Source organism: Peromyscus leucopus, chromosome 14 (assembly GCF_004664715.2).
Source record: "Peromyscus leucopus breed LL Stock chromosome 14, UCI_PerLeu_2.1, whole genome shotgun sequence".
NCBI lineage: Eukaryota > Metazoa > Chordata > Mammalia > Rodentia > Cricetidae > Peromyscus > Peromyscus leucopus.
Genome location: NC_051075.1, coordinates 40586288 through 40611984, shown reverse-complemented (window position 1 = coordinate 40611984; position 25697 = coordinate 40586288). Strand labels below are relative to the sequence as shown.

Here is a 25697-nt window from a genome sequence, read left to right as displayed (position 1 = left end):
GGCTGTAATACTCTCTGGTTGCTCTTCCAGAGGTCCTGAGTTCAATTCTCAACAACCATATGGTGGCTCACAACCATCTATAATGGGATCTTATGGATCTGAGACTTGGATGGTATATAGATTATTCAGTGAAGATGGAGATTTCTAAGCTGAGGACCTAACCAGAAACTGGATTTGTGGTGAAAAAGAGTATGTTAAGAACAGAAAGATTTGTAATATGGATGCATTGCAAAAGGATGGATGGAGTTAATATACTATGAAGATGTAGAGAAAGAGTTCTATAAAGGAGCCTATAAGCCATGTTAAGAGTTTTGTTATTTATTACAGGAACAAAAGTGTGTATATGTGTGTGTGTGTATGTGTGTGTGTGTGTGTGTGTGTGTGTGTGTGTGTGTGTGTTGTTATATTATGACAATAAAAATGAAATAAGACAGCTTGCCATGTTGGCAACTACATATATGAGTATGGAACCCAGGAGATAGGTAACATGGAAAAGTTGCTACTCTAAATGACTGCTCATTTAATTCTACTTCTTATGTTTGGAGAATTCTCACTATAGCAATTTGGGAGGAAGAAAAAACTGAGCATGTGTTGAAATGCTGTGGAGAGGTCAGGTCACAAAAGGACTAAAACGTATTTAGTGGATTTAGTGACTGTGCTGGCTAGTTTTATGTCAGCTTGACACAAACTGTAGTCATCTGAGAGACGAGAACTCAATTGAGAAATGCCTCCAGAAGATCAGGCTGCAGACAAGCCCATAGGGTGCTTTCTTAATTAGTGCTTGATAGAGGAGGGCCCAGCCCATTGTGGGTGGGGCTATCCCTGGGCTGGTGGTCCTGGGTTCTATAAGAAAGCAGGCTGAGCAAGCCAGGAAGCAGGAGTCCTCCATGGCCTCTGCATCAGCTCTCGCTTCCGGTTCCTGCCCTGTTTGAGTCCCTGCCTTGGCTTCCCTCAACTGACTGTGATTCAGATATGTAAGGCAAACAAGTCATTCTTTCCCCAAGTTGCTTTTGGTCATGGTGTCTTATTATAGCAATAGAAACCCGAACTAAGACAATGGTAGAATGTCATTGTAATGTTCAGTAAGGACAAAGTTTATGATGCAATGGACCTGGAAGGCGGACTGGAGTCAGCTGAGAAATAAGCCAGGAGGGAGACCACGTAAGCTTGAACAACTGTTTGAAAATGTGTTGGCTGGAGGTCGAGCAAATCGGCTGAGGCGAAAGACTCTCCAGCAATCAACTTGAACAGTGATTTGTGCAGAAAAGCACCTTGGCGGGGGGGGGGGGGGGGGGGGGGACACGAGGTTTTAGCACAACATGTTGAAAAAGTCAAGAAGGAAAGAGGAGCTGATTGTAACCCTTCCTTAATCTCAAGAGGGCTTGCCTGGAGAGAGGCCGTGTTGGGGAGAAGGGCTGAAGGAGGGAAGTCGAAGGCAGAGAGGTAGAATCAGGCAGAGGAAAACCCTGCATTGAGCAGCGCTCTGTGGCGCTTGTCCTCAGACCAGAGTCTTGTGAATGGAGCCTCTGGGGCCATGCTAGGCTGATGGCCAAAGGACTGTCTTCTCCTCCCAAAATCAGACAACGCACACAGGGACTCCATCTGCTGGGTAACACTGTAGGAAAGTCAGTGCGGGATATTGTCTTGGAACTAAGTATCAGGCTAGTAAATTAAGCATCTGACAAATGTAGTGGGCCCATTCCCAGGTGAGTACTCATGATGGAGCCTCTGGACTTGACCTGGTACCTGTCCCATTCCAAAATTCTCTTTTGAAGATGCTCTGGCAAGGACGAAGCTCTGACTACTGAATAATTTTTAATACATTTTTTATTACTCACACATGGGACAGGTGATGGTGGTAGTGGTACAGCTTGGGAACATGTGTGCATGTGTGTGACAGTGACTAAGATATGCAAAGATGTGATTTTTTTTTCATTTTTCTTTATTAAGAAATTTTCTATAGATGTGAATTTAAATACAAATAAATTGATTTTTTTTATATCACAGTAAGGTGATGTTTCTAGATTTCTACAAATTTTCATTAGAAAGTCTAATATTGAGTTGAAGTGAGTCAACTCCTATTAAATTTTCTTGGTAGCTTTAGCATCATAGTGCCAACAAAACTCAATGCCTCTACCCTTCATAGTTATTTTCATAAACTTCCCTAGGAGGGTATAGTTAATAAACATAAAACAGCAAGCATAATAAGAACAAAAATGGTTTAATTTTCTAAAATAGGAGGAAGAACTCAGCAACAGAAAAACAAATAATCTGATTTCAAGATGAGCAAGGACCTAGGTAGGTATTTTTTGAAAAGACATACAAATCACAACAGGCGAATGAAGAAATGTACAGCATCACTAATCACCAAGTAAAAACAATCAAACCCCTGAGATATGGTGGTACATAATTTTATCCCAGCATTAACCATAAAGGTCTGGAGGTCTGTACAGACAGAGCTGGGCAGGAAGAAGTGATGTAGCTGGGCTGAGAGAGGAAATGAGATGGCAGAACAGAAAGGTGTATAGGCATGGGTGGGTAAACAGGAAGTAGGTCTCTTTGGTGGAGGATCTCTAAGTGATGAGAACGTGGCTGGCTTCTTTCTGCTTTTCTGAAATCTCGGTTTTAACCCCAATGTCTGGCTCCAGCTTTTTTTTTTATTAATAAGACCATGTAGCAATTCACCTTACACAGAGTAAGCAAAAACTTTCCATCTTGGGAGACCTATATCTTTCCACGATAATCACTCACCTTCATTAATGGCTATTTCTCAAGCATCATGTTTGGTTCATTTACAAGATTAGGAATGGCCGGTTATCACAGCCCTACTCCAAACAATTCTTTAAATTCTAATCTCATTTTCTATTATCTTTCCTTCCAACTATCAGTATCTACCAACTCAAGGGAACTCAATGGAAAAGCCTTCTTGTTCATTATTAGTAATTCTAAATGTTAGTTATTTACTACATTATGATACAATAATGCCTTTAAAGTATATACAGTTTTATAATGCTGCAGGGCAGTGGTGGCACACGCCTTTAATCCCAGCACTTGGGAGGCAGAGGCAGGCGGATCTCAGTGAGTTCGAGGCCAGCCTGGTCTAAAGAGTGAGTTCCAGGACAGCCAGGGATGTTACATAAAGAATCTATGTCTCGAAAACTCAAAATAAAATAATAAAATTAAAAAAAGAAGCAATTTAGGAGATTTTCTATTTTTCCCCTTGTATGTTCACTTTAGATACACACATTCAAAAGCATAAATAATCTAATATGTTTTAGCTCTGAGGGGAAAGGTTTCCCCAACGGAAGTGCTACAGTTTTGCTCCTGTGTCGCAGCTCTGAAGGGAAAGGTATCCTGGCAATCCAGAGCCAAGGAATACCACCACAAAGTCACACCACACAATAAACCTCACACAAGCGATTTACTGGGAGGGGAAAAACAAAACAGGAGGATGGCTGCCAGAAGCGGCAGGGAACTGAGGAGAAGGCAGAGTTTGTATAGAGTGTCTTGGGGGCGGAGGTGGCCTGGGATTGGTGGGATTTGGGTGGCCTGATCTTGAGGCAAGATGATGCACTGGTGGGATTCTGTTTCTGGTTTGGGGTTTGGGGTCAAGTTAGGGTCAGGGTCCTGGTCTCGGGGTTAAGTTAGAGTGTCTTTCCTTGGCCCTTTTACCCTACATCTAGGAACAGTAAGCTAAAACAAAACAACAACTTTGGATTAATTTTTTAAAAAGCAAATGAGGGGGCTGGGGATTTAGCTCAGCGGTAGAGCGCTTGCCTAGCCCTGGGTTCGATCCTTAGCACCAAAAAAAAAAAAAAAAAAAGTAAAAGTAAAAAGAAAAAGCAGATGCAACAGTCTTTAAAACGTGCTTTGCAAGCAGTTTTGGGAAATTCTGAATTCAAGCGGAACTTGGAATTCCAGTCGCTCCTGGGCTCAATGTTCATTTTCACTGCTGACTCCCAACCCCGCTGTGTTACTCCAGGGCGGGGTGGTGTGTAAGGGGCACAGGGGGCCGCTCATGGGAAAACCTTGGCGCGGCTTTCTCACTCCTGCCGCCCCCGAGTTTTGACGCCTCCACCTCGGGAAGGCGTGGCCACCGCAGCCCAGCGGGTCCCAGGCAATCTCGCGAGATTTGCGGCTGACCACGTGATCCGCAGGGGCGGGGTCTCTTGGACTTCGGAAGGTTGGTTCGGTCGCGGCTGAGGACACGGGGAAGAGCGAGCGAACGGACAGACGTTCGGGGGTCCGGAGGGTCCCGTGAGGTGGGCTGGCGCGGGGCGGGCCGCACGGGGCCGGGGTCGGGTGTTGCAGGCCGGGCCGGGAGGCCACGCTTCCGCTGGACCCGGGAATGCGCGGCAGCCTGGGCCGGGCTAGGACCGGAAGCTGTGGAAAGGCTTTAAAAAAAAAAAAAAGGAAAACGTTGCCAGGCGGCCTTGAGTTCGAGGCCAGCCTGGGCTACAGAGCAAGCTCCAGGACAGCCAGGGCTACCCAGAGAAACCCTGTCTTGAGAACCCCCCCCCCCAAAAAAAAATTCATACACGTCCAATCTTACCGGTTTTCCGTGGTCCAGGCCAGGGACAGGACTTTCTTAAGAATCTCCCACCCCCTACAGTTGGTCCAGAAGTTTTAAAATGTAAACCAAGAGGTCCGAATGTCTGTGGGTTCTAGTCATTCGAAGGCTTCTTGCAATAACACCCAGTATCAACAGTCGAAGGAAAACTTCCAGAACATTCCACCTTCCCCTTGGAGTGCCCATTCAGTTGCTTATCAGGGCTCTGGAAGCGCTGGCCAGGAATCCAGCCGTTGCCTGATAGAGGTTCTCTCCCCTCGGGTCTTCAGCCATCTGTGTTTTTCTTTTTTAAGAATGCTATATTCGCCGGGCGGTGGTGGCGCACGCCTTTAATCCCAGCACTCGGGAGGCAAAGCCAGGCGGATCTCTGTGAGTTCGAGGCCAGCCTGAGTGCTGTATTTGAAAGGTTCTTACTCTCTATATGCTGTTTTATGTATGGTTTCGGAAATTTTATTGTTTATTTTACACAGGATCCAAGATGAATGACAACCTGTTTGTCAGTTTGGACAGGCTTTTGTTGGAATTTGGTAGGTATAAAATGAAAACAAAGAAATAAGCAGCAGTTTGTATTAACACTTGACATTTAACCGTGAAGTAAAATTACAAAAGAAATGTTTATTTTAGTTTTCCAGTATGAGCAAGACAAAAGTGCTAAAGAAGATATGATTCAAAGAATTAATAGTAAGTAGTTTTGCATGAAATAAATATTTTAGTTTTTTAATTTTATAATTGCACTGCTTAGGGCAACCTATAGTTGTGTGTGTGAGAGGAATCATTCTTTTGAGTAACAATGAGCTAGTTTTCTTAGGGGTAATAATAGTTGTAACTTACCTAGTGTTGCAATGATAAATGTTTGTATTCAACATCATTGTGTGAAGAATTTCTCACAAACAATCTCTTATATACAGTTTTTTTTTTTTACCCTTCAAATAACAAGGTCATTTCAAATATTTAATTTTTTTCCCTAGAAATAACCAAAAAGGTTGGTAAGTGGCATGCTTACAGGAAGAATGATTCTGAAAAATAATAAGTAAAATATCAGGGTCATGTTTTGAATTCTTAAAATGGTTTAGTACTAATTTCAGTTTTGAAAACATAACTGTTAATTTCTTAGTATTCTAAAAGAATTTTATTATCTTTTCTGCAATCAAAAAGAAAATAGAATATTAATTAATTATTTCAGGGCTAGAGAGATGGTTCAGTAGTTAAAAGCACTTGTTGCTCATGTAAAGGACCCAGGTTCAGTTCCTAGCACCCACATTGTGATTCACAACTTCTGTAATTTCAGTTCCAGGGAATCTTTATGACCTCTTCCAGTCTTCACTGAACACTAGACACACACATAGTACATGTGTATACAGTCAGGCAAAATACTCATACACATAAATTTAAAATTCCAATTTTTAGCCAGGCAGCGGTGGTGGTGGTGGTGGTGGTGGTGGTGGTGGTGGTGGTGGTGGTGGTGGCTTTAATCCCAGCACTCGGGAGGCAGAGCCAGGCGGATTTCTGTGAGTTTGAAGCCAGCCTGGGCCACAGAGTGAATTACAGGAAAGGCACCAAAGCTAAACAGAGAAACCCTCTCTCAGAAAAAAAAAAAAAAAAAAAAAAACCAATTTTTCAAAGCAATTTTATCTTTTTATTATTTATTTAACTTCAAGCCATAAGTGTATTGGTATATTTAATAATTGATATGCAATGGATGCAGTTTTATGTTTGTCAAAAATAAAAGCCTTTGGTAGTATCATTAATAAGTGTTTATATGAATTCACAGTATCACAAGGTGCATTAGCTTTACATGCCATCTGATCTAGCCCTCTGTTGTAAAAGATGGGGGGCAGGGACATTTGTTCTTCTTTGGTCTTACGTTTTTCTTAAACTTCTGGACCTAGGAATGGGCCTGGCTTTGGTTCTCTTGATTTTTAGTGTAAATGCCTGTCTCTCTCAGGCCTCACTTCCTTTCCATTCTCTGATTCTCTGCCTTTTAGGTCAGCTGCCATATACTTTTATTTTTCTGGTATGTTTTAAATTTATGATTTCTAGGTAAATAAAACAAATATTTCCTATTTCAGAATGCCTTGAATGCATTAAAGAAAAGAAAGCAAATGTTTCTAAGATATGTGAAGCTATAAAGAAAACAGATGAGGAAATTGCTTATTACTATAAACATAGTAAAGAAATCAAAGACTGCTATAATAAGTAAGTATTTGACAGAAATGAACTTCCGTTTCTTATCATTTGATAATTTTACTCAAGGTTTCAGAGTTGTTAGTAGAAAATGTTGAGTTGGAAATGTAGTTCAATGGTAAGGCATTTGCCTAACATTTGCAGGGCCCTTTTTATGATTACCACAGACAAACAAAAATCTTACTTTAAAGTAACAGTGTTCTCTCTGTCTTCCTTCCCTGTCTTCCTCTTCCTCCTCTTCCCAGCTGGTAATTGAACCCAAGGCCTTGTGCACTCTTCCCTCCCACTGAACTAAATCCCAACTCCCAAGTTAGCATCTCTATTTGCAAAATAATCATGTCACATTGCCTAGTTATATGCAACTGCAGAAGGACTTACAGAAGATTCCACAGAAAAGCAGAAATAGGGGTTATAAGATCTCACTAATTCAGACCTACTTAGTCTAAACAGACTTTTGTAAACTGAGGGTATTGGCACATGCTAGTATTCTAGCACTTAGGAGAGAGAGGCAGAAGAATCAGAAATTCAGCATTGTTCTCAGGTACATAGAGGTCCAGGCCAGGTTGGATATATAAGATCCTGTCTACAGATAAACAAACAAATGATTTTGTGTATAAGCTTGGGATGTAAAATTGCTGTTGATCTTCGGCTTTTCAAGGTCTTAGATTTCTGTAAGAATTTAACCTAAGGACTGAAGAGATGGCCCCACAGTTAAAAACACTCACTGTTCTTGCCGATGCCCAAGGGTCAGTTCCTAGCACCCACATGGTGGCACATGACAGGCTGTAATTCCAGTCCCAGGGGTTCCAATGCCTTTTCTGGCCTCCATGGGCACAGAACACATTTGGTGCACAGACTATCATGAAGACAAAACACCCATACACATTAAAAAAAAAACCTAAAAAATTTCAAGATAAAGACTTAAGAAATATGTCTTTGGATTTATTCATTCATCTTACTTGGTTGCAATTGAATTTCTTGTTCAGTATTTTCACTATAGGAAAACACTGTGCATAACTCTTAATAGCCAACATTAGAGGTTTCATTAATTTAATTATATACTTATTACTGAACATTCAACAGTCAATGAAATTATGACATGTATGTTTGGTTTGGAAAGAAGTTAACAGTACATTACAAATTGAACAAGCAGATAATAAAACATCATTTATAGTATGAATCCAACTAATAATATGTTTCCAATTATATATCTGGATTTCCCAAATTAGGAAAATCGGTTGTATATCAAAATGCTTGTCCTAAATATTTCCTTAGTGATCACTGCGAGCACCTTTTTGTTGTTTTGTTGTTGTTTTGTTTGTTGGTGTTTTTCTTGAGACAGGGTTTCTCTGTGTAGCCTTAACTGTCCTGGAACTCGCTCTGTAGACCTGGCTGGCCTGGAACTCATGGAGATCCACCTGCCTCTGCCTCCTGAGTGCTGGGATCAAAGGCGTGAGCCACCACCACCAGGCAGCACTTTTTGAGTCAGGGTTCCTCTGTGTAGCCCAGGCTGTCCTGGAACTCGCTCTGTAGACCAGGCTGGCCTCGACCTCATAGAGATCTGCCTGCCTCTGCCTCCCAAGTGCTTAGATTAAAGGCATGCACTGCCACTGCCTGGCCACTGTGAGCATTTTTAAATGCACAGAATATGTGTATATGTAATCTTTGAACCTCTAATTCTGGAGAATATTTGCTAAGAATTGATCAGAAATTTAGACAAATGTTTAAGAATAATTTCTGCTCAGCAAGTGACAAAAGGGGGTAAGTTTTTATATGTGATTATGATCTCAATATTGTTAAATAGTAGTAAAATCTGGAGATAACTTATTAAAGTAGTAATACTAGATACTTAATGTGGGTAGTGGTGGTGCAGGCCTTTAATCCCAGCACTAGGGAGGCAGAGGCAGGCGAACCTCTTTAGTTGAGGGCAGCCTGATCTAGAGAGCAAGTTCCAGGACAGCCAGGGCTGTTAAACAGAGAAACCCTGTATCAGAAAAAGTTTTTTAAAAAAAGGAAAAATATATGGATAGTAATTTTTCTATATATACTTTTCTGTACTTACAGAATGGGCATACTTAATTTTTGAATTTGAAAAATATTAGAAAACAAAATATTCACATACTACTTAGAACAGAGGTGCCATGGTATACAGTAATTTTATATTTTTTTCATTTTGGAAATATTTTTCAAGTTGTGCAATAAAATGGAAAGTATAAGTTAGATATTCAATTTATTCATGCTGTTTGATTTTGAAATTCACTTTGGCCTAGTTTCTTTAATCTCAAAAGGGCATAAAACCTAAGAGTCAAAGGAAAAAAAGCTTCTTTTTAGACCCTTTCCTAGCTCTTTAAATATTTATTACTGAGCCGGGCAGTGGTGGCACATTCCTTTAATCCCTGCACCCAGGAGGCAGAGGCAGGTGGATATTTGTGAGTTCAAGGCCAGCCTGGTCTACAGAGCAAGTTCCTGGACAGCCAGAGCTACACAGAGAAACCCTGTCTCAAAAAACTAAAAAAAACAAAACAAAAACAAAAAACTTACTACTGAAGAATTTCTTTGCCAAAATCACAAAACTGTGATGAGAAAGGATGACTAATGTTGGGGTGTTAATACAAGAACATTAATAGAGTATGTAATAGAAATGTCACAGCAATACACAATCTGACCTGTACTTCTCTAGTAATGAAAGCAAGTTTTATGTAAAATGTAATGAATATTAATATTTGGTTATATAAGAACATGAATGCTGGTAGTGGCGGTGATAGGATATGACCATTTTTTAATGTGAAGTTATTTTTGCTAGCAAGAGAAAGATTTGTTGTTCTTTAAATGATTACATTCTTTTTTGTTTCTATACCCATCCCACTGTATTCATTTATCACTTTGAGATGGTAATCACATTCAAATTGGTAATCACAACTATAATTTTTTTCATAGCTGGAAGCCAACATGTGATGTTTTTCATAAACATGAAGATTATATGCAAGATCAACTTACTGTTTACCAAGAAAACAATGAAAAAGACAAGTACAGTATATATGTATATATATATGTGTATATAAAGAGAGTATATTAAGTCTCAGTTCCATAAGTTAGTTTTATCAGGGCACGCTGTGTAAGAATGGTAATTGAAAAATGTAGCAAGTTTGTATTCTGAGAGAATTTTAAGTAAACAGATGCAGTAGGTCTGTTTATTTATTGTAAATCTTCATTTAACTTCATGTGTGTTCAGATGTGAACTATTTCTCAGCAGCAACTATTGTAGCAGAATTGTTCAATGATCCTTATAGGAAACCATGTAGAAGATTACTTTTATGTAGAACTAGCTTATGAAAATTTGGGGGTATTGACTTTAATCCCTGCACCCAGGAGGCGGAGGCAGGTGTATATCTGTGAGTTTGAGGCCAGCCTGGTCTACAGAGCGAGTTCCTGGACAGCCAGGGCTACCCAGAGAAACCCTGTCTCTGATGTATTCATCAAGGCGTGTTAACACGTGTGTCCTACCTTGCTCTCATTTGCTTCCTTCTCTCACTACCCCCCCAACACTCCCTCCCCACCTCAAGCTGCTGTCCACCGGTCCACTAGGTAGTCCCTCTCCTGCTTTCCTAAAACATTACTGTTTCCCACCTCTTAAGATCTCTTCCTTTTCCTCACCTCTTCCTCCCTTTTCTAGTTTTGTTAGACACACACACACACACACACACACACACACACACACACACACACACCCATACCCATATATAGAAACACATACAGATTAAATCTAGGTTCTACATATAAAAAACCTGTAATCCTTTCTTTTCAAAGATGAGCCCTAAAAGAGGTAGGGATGAAAGTTACAGATTTGGAGTAACTGTCATTAGAAATCATGCAAATGTGTAAAATGTCTCAAGGAAATGTCTGGAGCAAAACCAGGAGCATGATGGTTTAAATGAGAATGGCTCCACGGGCTAATATGTTTGAATATTTAGTGGGCTGTTTGGGAATGATTGAGAGCTGTGGCCTTGTTGAGGAGGTGTGTCACTAGGGGTGGGCTTTGAGATTTCAAAAGCCCATGCCTTTCCTTATTCTCTATTCTCTATTCTCTATTCTCTATTCTCTATTCTCTATTCTCTATTCTCTCTCTCTGCCTTGTGCTTGGGCATGAGATGTATGAGCTCTCAGCTACTGCTCCAGGGCTTTGCTTGGCTAGCTGCTCCCATGATGGTCCTGGACTCTAACCCTCTGGAACTGTCATTCCACTATAAATTCTTCTATAAATTGCCTTGATTATGTTGCGTATTCACAGCAATAGAAAAGTAACTAAGACAAGAAAGAAGCTAGAGTATACCATCTGAAGGCAGGAAAAGGAAAAGGAGACTGTTAGGCTATTCTTTATAGATGATGCTTTATTCCCTAAAGAATCTGTAATGATTTATATAACAGTACATGGCTTTTAAAATCGATGCTTCGCAGGGCAGTGGTGGTGCACGCCTTTAATCCCAGCACTCAGGAGGCAGAGGCAGACAGATCTCTGTGAGTTCGAGGCCAGTCTGGGCTACAGAGTGAGTTCCAGGAAAGGTGCAAAGCTACACAGAGAAACCATGTCTCAAAAACAAAAAAAAAAAAAAAATCAAGGCTTTAGGGAATAAGAATTTTTGTTGGTTGTGTTTTACTTTGGCTCTTTTGCTCTTTGCTCTTTTGGGGGGCCTGCCATCCAGCTCCCAAATAAATACACATGGAGACTTATTCTTACTTATAAATGCCCAGTCTTAGCTTGGCTTATTTGTAGCCAGCTTTTCTTAAAGTATCCTGTCTACCTTTTGCCTCTAGGCTTTTATCTTTCTCTATTTCTAATCTTCTTACTCTGTGGCTTGCTGTGTAGCTGGATATCTGGCCCCTGGTATCCTCCTCCTTCTTCTCTTGCTTCTTGATTTTCTCTCTTTTTCTCCTTCTAGTCACTCTCTGCCTGCCAGAGAGTGCAGCATAAAACAAATGCAACATAAAGGTATGCAGCACATATTTGTGTCACTAAACAAATGTTCCACAGCATAAACAAATGTAACATACTTTAAAAAATATTCTACAACAAAGAATAATGTAGGAAACCTTTGACTGAGTTAGAAATTCACACAAGTGGTCCTACATATATTACTGGTTATAGGTGCAGATTAGACTTTGAAATTACTAATAGTCAAGGCATTATAGAAATGTCATCAGGTTAGGACTCAGACTATTCATTTAAAAAGCAGTTCAGTTGCCTAAGATAAGTAGATTTTTTTGAAGCTTCAAGGAAATTTCTTTCCTGGGTCTTCAAAAGAAGGAAATGGAGAATGGAGTGATTAGAATTATGTGTGTATGCATGTGCATACATGTGTGCTTGTATCATTTAAATGTAATTCATGGTCATTTAAGATATGTAGAAGAGATTTATTTATTTAATGTGTGTGGGGTTTTGCCTGCATGTATGTCTGTGCACTGCAAGTGTATCTGGTGTATCTGGAGGCCAAAAGAGGGGGTCAGATCACTTGGAGTTGGAATTAGAGAATTATGAAGTGCCATGTGAGTCCTGGGAATTGAACCTGAGTCCTCTGGAAGAACAGCTAATGCTCTTAACTGCTAAGCCATCACTCCAGCCCCCATTATATATACATATAGTGTATGCATGTATGGATGTACACACATACATATATATAAAATTTTTAAAGAAAAATGTTTCAAAGAGAAGCTACAGCAAATCAATCCAAGTAAGTGTCTTTTAAAAATAGTGTTTATTCTAGATAACCTTTCAAGCTGAACAGAGGTACTTAAGTGGAACAGTTGTTTGTTTTCTAAACCAGCCATATAGATAATTTGAATTGATGACTCAATATCAGACATCTTAAAAACGAAATGAAATAATGCACCAGCCATTTTGCCTTCCTTTTTCACTTCACTTTCCAGACATGATTTCACTATCTACCCTCAACTAGCTTTCAACTTGCTCTATAGCCCACACTTGCTTCAAAATTTAAATTCTCTAGTCTCACTCTACGCGTTGCTTACTTCTAATCTATTCCTGCCTAAGGCATTCATGAAAACGAATATTGCTCCTAATAGGTGAGATAATACTCTTCTTGGATCATCACTTAGGGAAGTGATGTGGTATGCCGGAATTGCAATATGGAATATGTGAGAAGTATGTTAGATCATAAATATATGTTGTGAACAAGATAGATGTTTGCTAATTTCATACAGTATGTTAGCATTCTTAAAGGTATTTATTAGCTTATACTATTTTCCCTAGTTACTCCAAGTGATAAGTGATTAATTAGCAAATACTCTGAGTTTGAAAAAGAGCTTATTTAGGGGCTCAACTCCCATATCTTGTCAAAGAGGACAGAGTTTAGTAATAGTGTCTTCTGGACATGGCAGAGCTGCCGCAGTTATGAACAACATCTGTGGTTGCCTGCACACCATCAAGACAGTCAACATTCTAGCATGGAATGGGAAGGAGGTTCATGAGCCCAACCACAACTGAGGAGTTACGGAGAACTGATGACTTTGGGGTGTAGAGAGAGTCAGTTTTAAGTGTGTGGCTTCTGGTAGGTTGACCATGCTGTAGTGGATGGCCCCACACCCAGAATCATATGGACAGTACAAATGAGAGTTGATGGTTAATAATTAACCAAAGAAGACCCAACATTGGGGGTAGTGGGAAGGGAGGGATGGATCTGTGAGGAGTTCAGGGTGAATATGATCAAAATGCATGGCATGAATTCTCAAAGAATGTCGTCATTAAAATGATGAGAATGGATGATAATTGAAGGGGACTAAGGAGTGCGTGAATAGCTCAGGTAATAAAACAGAGGTATGGTGGGAGAGTTAGAGAGTTTGAAAGACAGACTATTCAAGGCAGTAAAGATGAGTAAATAATTGCCATTTATGCTTAATGGAATAGACTTTAATAAATGATATTTGCTAAGTTTGTAGATTTCTACATAATTTCTTTTAATTTTAACAGAAAAATGTACCATGATTATATATGTCAGTATGAAAATGTTTTGAAACAATACCAACTAAAATACTCAGAAACACGTTTTTCATGTAAATATTATGAGAAGAAAAAAGAACATGAAGAAATTCAAAACAGAGTGTTGGCATGTACTGAACAACTAAAAAAGAATGAAACTATTCTTATGGAACTTCTAGGTATTGACATTTTATTGTATACTGCTCTAGTTACAACGTGTGTACAATGGAAAGAGTATAATCATTCTCAATTGAAAATTTGTTTTACAGTTCCTGCTCCATTCCCATCACTTACTAAATGGACAGTACACATGTATCCACAACAGATTTCACTTATAATTTTATTAGATAAGTATAATTTCTGTTTTTTAATTGTTAATATGTTTTCCTGTTGAGAATCTCAATGAGTTGCTTTTCAGTTTAAGTCAGATTTTAAAGATCACTTTAAAAGTCTCCAGGGGTTAGTTTCCATATATTGCCCATGTGATCAAAAGCAAGTAAATAACTTAAGAGAAAATAAAATGGTATATGAATCTGGCTTTAAAGTGACTACCAAATGAAGAATTTTATCTTTCTCTGTTTTTTAAGAAGTTCCAACTAAATTGATTATTACTTGCTCTTTAGTAGAGAAGGTAGTAAGAAAGTGAGTCATAATCATTCATTTCAAAGTGTATTGGGTACCTGTCTTGTGCTGGGAAATGCTGCAGTTACAGACCTCCCTTGGAAAGAACTCGAGTTTAGTATGGGAATAGGTCATAAATAAATCTGATAAGGACCACTATAATAGATAGTTAAGTAATTTTTAAATGGTATAAGTACCACCTGTTTGTCAGAGAGATCTTCCCTAATTATGAACTTAAAACTTTAATCTTCTTTAAACCTTTAGAATCTTTTATATGCTTTCTTATCAGATTAGAATTCCACTGTTTGTACTGTCTTCATCCGTGCATTCTGTTTTGTTCCCATCCCAAAACTGTTGTTTTAATGCCTCTACTCCTTCCTTTCTCCATGTTTTGGTTTTCAACTTTTTTTAGTTTTTTATTTGCTGTGCATTAAATTCTCCATGCAAAGGGTCAGAGATTAGTAGGTAATTTAAGACACAACCAGACTTTAAAGGGGTGGCTATGATTTGAGATGGCATACAAAGTTTGAATGACAAAGAGAGGTAGATGGAGGTAGAAAGAATTGAAGGTTAGGGTTTAAGTATTTATATGTACAATTTTAAATAGACACTTTTAGTAATAACACGATGGAACATTCACTTGAAGTTTTGGTTGTAGCATACAAATCATGTACGTTATAAGGCAAGATAGGAAAGGACTAAAAAAGGTTTCCTAACAGTTTTATTCATGGTTAATTATTCCAATCAGTTCTTAGTTCTCCTAAATGGATTGTACAGTAACTTAAGAAATTATATTATTTAGTAACCTCACAAGATGTCTGTTAATAACTGAGAAATACTCTATAAATATAAACTACTTCAAGCAGGAAGCCCAGGTGGGAGCTCTTTTCAGCTATACAGGATACATTGATGAACATTATGGATAAAGAAAAGGGAAATTGAGTGGATTTTTAATGTTGAGTTTGGATAAATAAGTGATAGAAACTTAAGTTTGTAGTTGAATTGATTATGTTTTATTAGTTATGCCAAATGACACAGTGAACTTGCATAGAAAAAGATCAGAATTCTACCGTATAAAAATATTTTATTGAAAGAAAAAGTACCAATGAATATTCTTAATAGAATGTTAATTTTTTTTTTTTTTTTGGTTTTTCGAGACAGGGTTTCTCTGTGTAGCTTTGCACCTTTCCTGGGACTCATTTGGTAGCCCAAGCTGTCCTCGAACTAGAATATTAATTTTAAGTTCATTAATATACTATAGGTAAACTATTTATATTAGCATTATCCGTCTTTTCAGTTACCAGTTATCAATATTACTTTGTAGAAAATAAATGTCAATAGTATATATTCATTATATAATAAATGTAAAATTTATTTCATGCCTGTTCCTTAACATAAAAAGAGTTAATTTGAGATATAAAACACAAGACATTCTTAAATGTGCCAACAACTTTACCAAGAGATCACTTGAATTGGAAAAAGAAGCAGATGATATGGAAATAGAAATTAATTCTTTAAATAAGGTATATATATTATATTTTAATACATTGTTAATGTATAAATATGGTAATGTTAGTCTACAGTCTTAAAAGAGCTGTTTTTAAGACAGCTTAAATATGGAGAGGCCAATTTATGTGCCTTAGTGAAACCAAAATGTATTTCAGATTTTGAATATATTTAACTCTTAGTTTTGGGGAATAGTTTGGATTTCTTTGAGGTATGAGGAAAGACAAAGAAGGAACAGGATGTAACTTAGTCATAAGAACTGATTTATTTTGTTCAATAAAGGGTCAAACCTAGGCACCATGCAGGGCATGTTAGGCAACTGCATTACTGGGTGCGCCCTCAGCCAGAATTTAAAGAGCAACTGTGTCTTTGAAAGAGGGAACAAAATAGTAAATAGTTTAGGGATTTGGAAAGACTTATAACTATAGTTTATAATATTTAGAGAGCTAGAATAAAAATAGTTTAGTTTTTAAGATTTTTCTAAAATACATTTTAGTATCATCCCTGGAGTTGTGGGGTTTCTTAACTAATTTAGATTTATTTATTTTATTTGTGTGGGTGGGTTTTTTTTCTACATATATGTGCACTACATGCATGCCTGGTGCCTGTGGAGGTGAAAAAAGGCATCAGATCCCTAGAACTGGAGTATGGGTGGTTGCGAGCCATCATATAAATGCTGGGAACTGAACCTGAGTCCCCTGTAAGAGCTGCAGGTGTTCTTAACTATTAGCCCTCTCTCCAACCATGACACAGCAATTTTCACCAATACTACCAAAAATACAAATTTGAGGTTCTAGAAAAAAAAAATGATATTTATTAGTTAAGAAAAGTATATATGTCTGGCTGTTTTGAAGGATCTCTGTGTGTGTGTGTGTGTGTGTGTGTGTGTGTGTGTGTGTGTGTGTGTGTGCGCGCGCGCGTGTGCGCGCGCGCGCATACATAGAGGCCAGAAGTCAATATTGGGTATCTTCCTCAAATCCTCTCCACCTGAAACCGAAGTACATCCATTTGGCTTGACTGACTGGCCAGTGAGCTTGAGAGATCCAACTGTCTTCACCTCTCCAGTACTGGGATTACAGGCTCACACCCTTATACCTAGCTTGTATATGGGTGCAAGTGTGAGCCGATATGAAGCTAATTATTTTTTTATCTCACTTTTCTTTTTAGCAGATTGCAAGACTTTTTGAAAGAAAGAATTTTTCAGAAGCTGTAGAAGAAAAGAATAAAAATACAGAAAAGAGAAAAGAATTTAAAGAAAGGTATAGGTAAACTTTAAAACTGAATTTAATGTGAATAGATATTCTGCAGCTAAAATTTTGAGTCTGTATCTAATAAAATTTTATGCAAGCTAGTTTTCTATTAATTTTATGAAGCTATTATTTATTTAAATGTTATGAACTTATATCCAAAACTGCTTGTTGTTATGAAGACCAAAGAGATCATACAACAAGAAATAGGATAAGAGCAGCTCATCTGTTCCTTTTGTTGTTGTTGTTATTTGAGACAGGGTTTCTCAGTGTAACAGCCCAGGCTGTCCTGGGACTTGCTTTGTAGACCAGGCTGGCCTCAAACTCACAGAGATCCACCTGCCTCTGCTTCCCTAATTCATCTGTTCTATAACTTGTCAGTGTTCAAAAAAATGTATCCCGTTTCTGTGGTAGGACGCAAGAGTCAAACAGTAGAGAAGCAGTTTTCACCCTTTTTTCACTTGACTGTTCACCAGTGTGACTAGTTCTTCTTGACCTCTGTGAAGGAAGTGAAGACTAGACCCCACATTCTTCTCAGTCTGTAGCGTTGTATGTTGTCACTGGTACTTGTGGAGATGATACAAGGCGTCAGGGAGGCATTAAAGACACCCTGATTTTCCCTGTTACTGTAGGAGGGGAAAAGACGTGTATTACTGTTGGTGTTTCTGATCAACGTTCTTCTTTTGGGCTTCTGCATATAACCTATTTTCACTCCTCAGACTTTTATTATTTATCCCCAACATACTCCCCTCCTGAGTTAATTTCCCTGATCCTACTTTGGAACTGTTAAACTGATGCCTTCACTCCTACATATTACTTCCTGACAGTTTGTCATTAATTTTTTGATGAAATTGATTGGGAAATTTGAAAATATATACAATTTTATTTTATAGACACTGAATATCATAAAAATGTGTTATATTAAGAGGAACTGATATAATCACCATGCTGTTTTTACTCAGTATATGCTATTTTACTACTTATGTTTTTGCTTTCCATTGTTTCAGTTACTCATGTCCAGTCATGATTTGAAAATATTAAATGGAAAATTCCAGAAATATTGAACACTATTCTGAATAGTATGATGAAGTCTCATGCCATTCTGTTCCTTTCCATATAAGATGCGAATCATTGCTTTGTTCAGGGAATCAGTGTTAGCTATACTACCTGCTTGTTGGTTGTTTAGTATCCCTCTCACTTATCAGATCAATGTGGTGATATCCTGGTATTTATGCCCAGCGTCATCCTTATTTTTAAAATGGCTCCTGCATATAAGAGTAGCAATGCTGGCAATTGTGATACGTCAGAGAGAGGCTGTAAAAAAAAAAAAGTGTTTTTTTTAAGTGATAGCTTTCAAATTAAGGAAAAAAAAACAAGAATACACTTTGCTTGTTAAGATTTATGATACCAAATTTATCTATGAAACTCTGAAGAAGGAAGAAATAAATACTACTTTTACTCTCATACCTTAATGCAGAAGTTACAGCTACAGTGTGTAATGATTTCTTAGTTAAGATGGAAAAGACATTGAGTATGTGTATGTCTGTTTCTATGTATAGGAAAAGGTATAATATATGTAAACTTTGGTACTAGCTATGGTTTAGGCAGCCATTGAAGGTTGGGGTCACAGAATATATCTTCTCTTCAGAAAAGGAGAATAATGTATTTTTTTTTTTTTTTTTTTTTTTTTGGTTTTTCAAGACAGGGTTTCTCTGTGTAGCTTTGCGCCTTTCCTGGAGCTCACTTGGTAGCCCAGGCTGGCCTCGAACTCACAGAGGTCCGCCTGCCTCTGCCTCCCGAGTGCTGGGATTAAAGGCGTGCACCACCACCGCCCGGCCCGAGAATAATGTATTTTTGATAGTGTTTTATACTCATTTGATTTAGAAAAAAATTCAGTGAAGTTATTCTTACAGTAAAAGATTAAAAGACACATTTATGACTAATATTTTATTGCTTTAATAATTCCTGTATTTATGATAGTTGATTTGTTTCTTTTTTTTTTTTTTTTTTTTTTTTTTTTTTTTTTTTTTTTTTTTTTTTGGTTTTTCGAGACAGGGTTTCTCTGTGTAGCTTTGCGCCTTTCCTGGAACTCGCTTTGGAGACCAGGCTGGCCTCGAACTCACAGAGATCCGCCTGCCTCTGCCTCCCGAGTGCTGGGATTAAAGGCGTGCGCCACCACCGCCCGGCAGTTGATTTGTTTCTAAATAAATCTTTTTAAAATCTGAAGTACTCTGAAATCTAAAACATGTTATTTATAGTGAAAGTGTATAAAATAATTTTGATCTTCTTTGAAATGATTGTGTTTAAAAGGAAGAGTATAGTATACTGAGAAGAGCATTGGACTTAATCAGACAATACCGGCACTCCCTATTACCAGGTCATTTAATACTAGTGATCAAGTCTGTGAAATGCTCTGCAGACCTAGTGTCATGATCTGCAAAAGGGAAGAGTTTGAACTGTCTAGTATCTAAATACCCTTCTGGGTTTAAATTTAATTTTTACTTTGCTAATAGTGAATGTCAACTCTTCTCTTCAGAATTTTTGAAAAAGATGAGCATGTATTGAACAGATCCTCTCAAAGTAGCCAGTTACTACCACCTCGTGAGTCTCAGAAATTTGTAAGACTAATAAAGATGCATTCTTCAGAACCAAGAGTTACAGGTACAGAATTTATCATTCAGAAACCTCATTTTTTCTTGACAGCGAGGAAGTAACATTAATTTTAGTTATCACTTGGTGTAAGCAATGACAAATAATACTAAAGACCTGTAGGCCTGGGAAAGTTCCATTTTAAGTCTTCCGAGTGCAAACGGGATATGACTTGTTCACATAGCTTTTCTTTTTCAGTTTTGAGAAGGAAAGCATTTGTGTAATGTTTTTCCAAGTGTCCTACATAGTCTGGTAGCAGGAATGTCAGAAGAGGGTGACCAGCTCTACAGTAAAGGGATAGTTGTTGTGATCTAGTGCTAGTCGCTGAAATGTTGAAGTCAGGTTTCATTCAAGGGTCTGCAGAGTAGTCACATTGGGTTACTTTACTACACTGTTTTAATTGTTTCTTCATTAATGTCACTGCTCTGCCTTTAGTAAACAATTTTAAGAGAGTAGTTTTGTCACGTCCATTTTGTCATTTCACATTCATGATTATTGTAATAACTAGTATATAGGAGTGAATGAAAGGGTTTGAAGTAATTTCATATTTTAAGCTAAATACTCTTATAAACTTGATTTGCCAAAGTATAAATTGTGATTAAATGTTAGAGAGATGAGGGCTGGGTCTGTAGCTCAGTGGCAGAGGGTGAGCTTAGCATATACAAGGCAATGAGTTCGAGATCATGATTGGTTTTGTTTTCAGAATTAATTTGAAGTAATATATTTAATCTAGATAAAAAAGAAGAAAATTCAGTCAGTCAGTCAAAGTTTGCTAGTAGTGATTTGAGACAAGAAAATGACTCACAGGTATGTCTTTCTGTTTTTAATAGCATAAATGTCTACATTGAATGAGATAATAAATGTAGGTAGGATACAAGGATGTATGTGTGTGCTTGTGTATACATGCATGTACATAATAAATTAGCCACTGCTATTACCTCATGGTCTAAAATGTTCAAGAGTTTCAGTATGGCATTCAGTATAAACTTCCCCCTTGTGACTAAATATCATATAAAATATTTTTTAAAAATACCAAGCCTGGTAGTTAGACCAGAACTCCTGAGAAATATCTGCTAAACCCTTCATCACAGTACTGATTGCACAGGCTGTACCGGCAGCACTCTTTCATAGGGATTTCTGTCACTAAAACATATCGGAGACAATTAACATATTTTTCTTGGTTTTTTGAGACAAGGTTTCTCTGTGTAACAGCCCCTGCTATCCTGAAACTCTCTTTGTAGGCTAGGCTGGCCTTGAACTCATAGAGATCCTCCTGCCTCTCTCTACCTCCTAAGTGCTGGGATCAGAGGCATGCACAACCAGGCCTGGCGACAGTGAACTTACAAAGAGAAAAGAAATGTGACTCCTACAGTAAAATAGATTGTTGCAATTGCTCTTGGTTGACTCCCGGAGCTTAAAGGTTTAAGGTCCTGTTGCTGAAGACACCATGCATTTCCAATACAGGACTTGGAAGAATTGAGCTGGATCTGACCTGGAAGTCTCCCTCCTGAAAACAAGTTCTCTTAGTATTCAAAGATGATATTTAAGCTGGCAACGGAGAAAAGCAAATAATATTCCTACCTAACAATAAGGCCTGTGAACCACAGCAGTGGGGTGTTTATCACTCTCTGCTTTATTCCATTGAGACAAGGTCTCTCATTGAATCTGAAGCTTGATGGTTCAAATAAACTAACTGGCCATTGAGCTCCCAGGACCTACCTGTCTCAGCCTCCCATGCCCAACTTTTATGTGGGTGTGGAATTCAAACCCAGGTCCTCCAAGTGCACTTACCAAAGCCCTAGCCCCCCCCCCAATACACACACACACACACACACACACACACACACACACACACACACACACACGGAGAGAAACAGAGGCAGAGAGACAGGGTCTTGAGATATAGTGTAGACTGGTCTCAAACTCAATTTTCTCTTGCTTCTGCCTCATATGTCTGGGATTATAGGCATGAACGACCACACACACACACACACACACACACACACACACACACACACCACTTAACTAATTCTAGTAATTAGATAATAATTGCTGTCTTGTCATAATGAAAGATAGAAGTCAAACAAAAAGAACCATTTCACTGTAGTGGTAGATAATTTTTAATTACAGCACTCAAGAAACAGGCAAACAGGTCTGTGAGTTCGAGGCCAGCCTGGTTTACATAGCAAGTCCTAGAGCAGCCAGGGCCACATAGTGAGACCCTGTCTCAGGAGAAAAAAAACCAGCCCTTCCCTGGGAAAACTAGGCTGCCAAGGGAAAAGAAATTTACATGCTTTCAAATTATTTGGGGGAATTATAGAAGAAGTCAAATTAGAATTTATAAGATTTAACAAAATACTATAAAACATGAAACAGACTGATTCTCAGAGCAAGATGTATATTAAAAACAAACATTAGAAAGTGAAAAATTTAGCCGGGCGGTGGTGGCGCACGCCTTTAATCCCAGCAATCGGGAGGCAGAGCCAGGCGGATCTCTGTGAGTTGGAGGCCCGCCTGGGCTACCAAGTGAGCTCCAGGAAAGGTGCAAAGCTATGCAGAGAAACCCTGTCTCGAAAAACCAAAAAAAAAAAAAAAAAAAAAAAAAAGAAGACAGTGAAAAATTTAAATATCAAGTATTTTTTCTTCAAAATGCTCACAATAAAGATTAGTGAACAGAAAAGCAAAAATTAGTGATATTAAAAGGTTGGGTTGATAAATCTGATCAAAGTTAACATACTTTAAGTATCAATAAGATGCCAGCAATTTAACCCTCCTCCCCCTAAAACAGTTGAGACAAAAGGAAAGATAAGTTTGTTTATCTCTGGATAAACAGAAGATGATCCTAAATGTGGAAGATAATTTTTAAAAATACTGAGAGAATGCTATGTAAGACTTTTTACCACTAAATTTAGGATAAGATGGATATTTCTGTAAGACAATTTAAGTTATAAACAGGCTGAAAAGCAAATAAAGAAAAACACAGGTATATAGTCTCCCAGGTAAACAAGTGCAATCTCTAATAGCTATTGTTATTCTTCTCCCTTATTCCTCTCAGCATGCATACCTAGACTCGGGTTCTCAGGAGAACTCCAGCAAAGCTTTCAGGAGTGCTACTGACTACTACTACTACTACTACTACTACTACTACTACTTCTTCTTCTTCTTCTTCTTCTTCTTCTCCTCCTCCTCCTCCTCCTCCTCCTCATTATTATTATTATTATTATTATTATTATTATTATTATTATGTTTTTTGAGACAGGGTTTCTCTGTGTAGCCCTGGCAGTCCTAGAACTCGCACTGTAGACCAGGCTGGCCTTGAACTCAAGAAATTTACCTGCCTCCGCCTCCTGAGTGGTGGGATTAAAGGCATACACCACCACGGCTGAACTGAGAGAGATTTTTTAAAGAACCATAAGAGGATCCTATGAAGACTGCCAGCCATCAAAAAAATTAATTAGCTCTTTGCTTACAAAGTAAAGTGTGTTTCTTTGAGGCATAATTCACATCCATAAAATTTACTATTTCAAAGTTTGAGTTCAATGATTTTTAGCATACAGGTTGCACAACTGTCACCACTGATCCCAGAACATTTGTATCACCTCATAAATGTTTTTAAAAGGACATGGAAATAGAGTAGTCAATAAAGAAAACAATATTCTAAAACTTGAATAATGAATATGGATAAAATTTTAAAAGTTTACTTTAAATGTGGAAAGACCACAAATAGTTAGCATACTTGTCAAAAACATCAAATTATTTAAGAATCCTAAACCTTCTTGTTTCTCAGTATATATGCCTTTATGTTTCCTATGTAGTTATTTCAGTTAATGTATGTAGTTGTAGATATTGATAATGGTGATGATCATGAGAATGAAATACTAATGTAATTAGAGACCTCAATGTCTCTATTTGATACATGATTATTATTTATAAAGGAAATCTAATGCTTAATTTTTTCTTTCAGATATTTAATTTCTCTGATATGGATAGTAGTTCAAAATGTTCACATGTTACAGCTGTCAAAAATTCACAAGGTTTTATGCAATTCAGGTAATTTTTAAAAATAAGAAAATGCCCAAAGGGTTGGGGTATGGTTCAGCGCTAGTGTATTTGTCTGCTTTCAGTTCCTAGAACTGCCTCTCTCAAGGAAAAGAAACATTATAGTCTCTGAGATAGCTTGTAAATATTGACTCTGAAATAATAAAAATTATATTTGTTGCATTTTAGATTGAATCAGTCAAATTACAGTCAATGGATTGAAAAAGGACATATAGGTATTTCTTGTTTATATTTTTCTTAAACAACCAATTTTACCAGTTTTTATATTAAATAAATTATCTGAATGTTTTCATCTCTGGTTAATAGATACGTATGTGGTTTAAGAATATATTTTAGGCCCGGCAGTGGTGGCGCACGCCTTTAATCCCAGCACTTGGGAGGCAGAGCCAGGTGGATCTTTGTTGAGTTTAAGGCCAGCCTGGTCTACAGAGCAAGATCCAGGAAAGGCGCAAAGCTACACAGACAAACCCTGTCTTGAAAAACAAAAAACAAAACAAAAAATGTTTTAGAGCTGGAGAGATGGCTCAGAGGTTAAGAGCACTACTGTTTTTCCAGAGGTCCTGAGTTCAATTCCCACCAACCACATGGTGTCTCACAACCATCTGTAATGAGATATGGCGCCCTCTTTTGGCCTGCAGGCATATATGCAGACAGAACACTATACATAATAAATCTTTAAAAAATACATTTTAATCCAAAAATAAAATGGATACATTGCCTTGTAGAAAATTTGGAAAACAGAAAAATATAAAGGAAACAAAATATCACTAACCAGACATAACTGACATAATACATCCTGATGTATAGTCTTGTCTTTTTTTTTAATACACAGGTATATTTTGTTCTCTATCCCCCAAAATTTGAATTATACAATATATGTAATTTATATCCCATTTCCCTACTCAACAATATAGTCTTTACAAATAAAAGATGAGATTATTCTTCATATCATTAATTTTATTTGTAATGACTACATACTATTCCATTGAATAGCAGATTTCAACTATTCTCACACATTGAATATCTTCGTTTCCAGGTTTTTTTGCTACTGTAAATAGTATCTCCTATATTTTATATTAATTTTTGCTGCTTTGACTATTTTCTTGGACTGAACATCATAGAAAGGTCATAGGAATATATATATATATGAGTTTATTTCTCCAAGATCAACTTAACTGTTAGAACTGTAGCATACAATGCAGAGTATTTATCTTTTCCAAATATCTGTATATGGGTGTATATGCATGGATGTGTAGTTACAAAAGCATACATGTATGATTATATGTTTGTATATTTTGTACCCTGTGCATATACATATATATTTTAGTAACCTATTAATGAGTAACATTATTCCCTGTATCATGCTTATATAGAAGTCATCACTTTACTTTTTGGAAGTTTTACAATGAGTCATGTGACACTATACAATTTTGTCGATTGGGGGTGGAGAGATGAGGGCTCAGTGGTTAAGAGTGGTACATCAGCTCTTCCAGAGGACTCAAGTTCAGTTCCTGGTACCCACAGTGACAGCTTACAGCCACCTGTAATTCCAGTTCCAGGGGATCGTTGGCCTCTTCTGGTTTCCTTAGGCTGGCACACATATGACATACATTCACTTAGATACATATTCATAAATAAAGTAAAATAAATCTCTAAAATATTTGTAGATGCATATATTTTCTGAATAGTCATATTCTGTCAGCCTATTTTTCTCACTTATATGCTTCAACTGAAACAACATGTGCATCCTATACAGCTTAATACTCTTTGCTTTCTTTTAAGAGAAAAAACCATTAGCCATTCCTGTGCTTGGGATCTGCTCCAGCTGTTTATAATCCTCTTCATAAGCTAAGCTGATTGCATTAGACAA

At 37.7% G+C, this 25697-nt stretch overlaps 1 protein-coding gene across 1 annotated transcript in view; it reads left to right on the top strand.

Annotated features, from left to right (window-relative positions):
- Positions 1-4149: 4149 nt before the first annotated feature.
- Positions 4150-25697, top strand: part of C14H14orf39 (chromosome 14 C14orf39 homolog) — a 35183-nt gene continuing 13635 nt past the window's right edge. The window contains exons 1-13 of the mRNA XM_028859202.2: positions 4150-4262; positions 5041-5097; positions 5195-5251; positions 6640-6766; positions 9692-9781; positions 13737-13924; positions 14015-14057; positions 15769-15889; positions 17043-17131; positions 19656-19780; positions 20502-20575; positions 23733-23818; positions 23996-24042. Of these exons, the coding sequence (XP_028715035.1) occupies positions 5049-5097; positions 5195-5251; positions 6640-6766; positions 9692-9781; positions 13737-13924; positions 14015-14057; positions 15769-15889; positions 17043-17131; positions 19656-19780; positions 20502-20575; positions 23733-23818; positions 23996-24042 (1096 nt within the window). The 5' untranslated portion in view covers positions 4150-4262; positions 5041-5048. The remainder of the gene's footprint in view (positions 4263-5040; positions 5098-5194; positions 5252-6639; positions 6767-9691; positions 9782-13736; positions 13925-14014; positions 14058-15768; positions 15890-17042; positions 17132-19655; positions 19781-20501; positions 20576-23732; positions 23819-23995; positions 24043-25697) is intronic.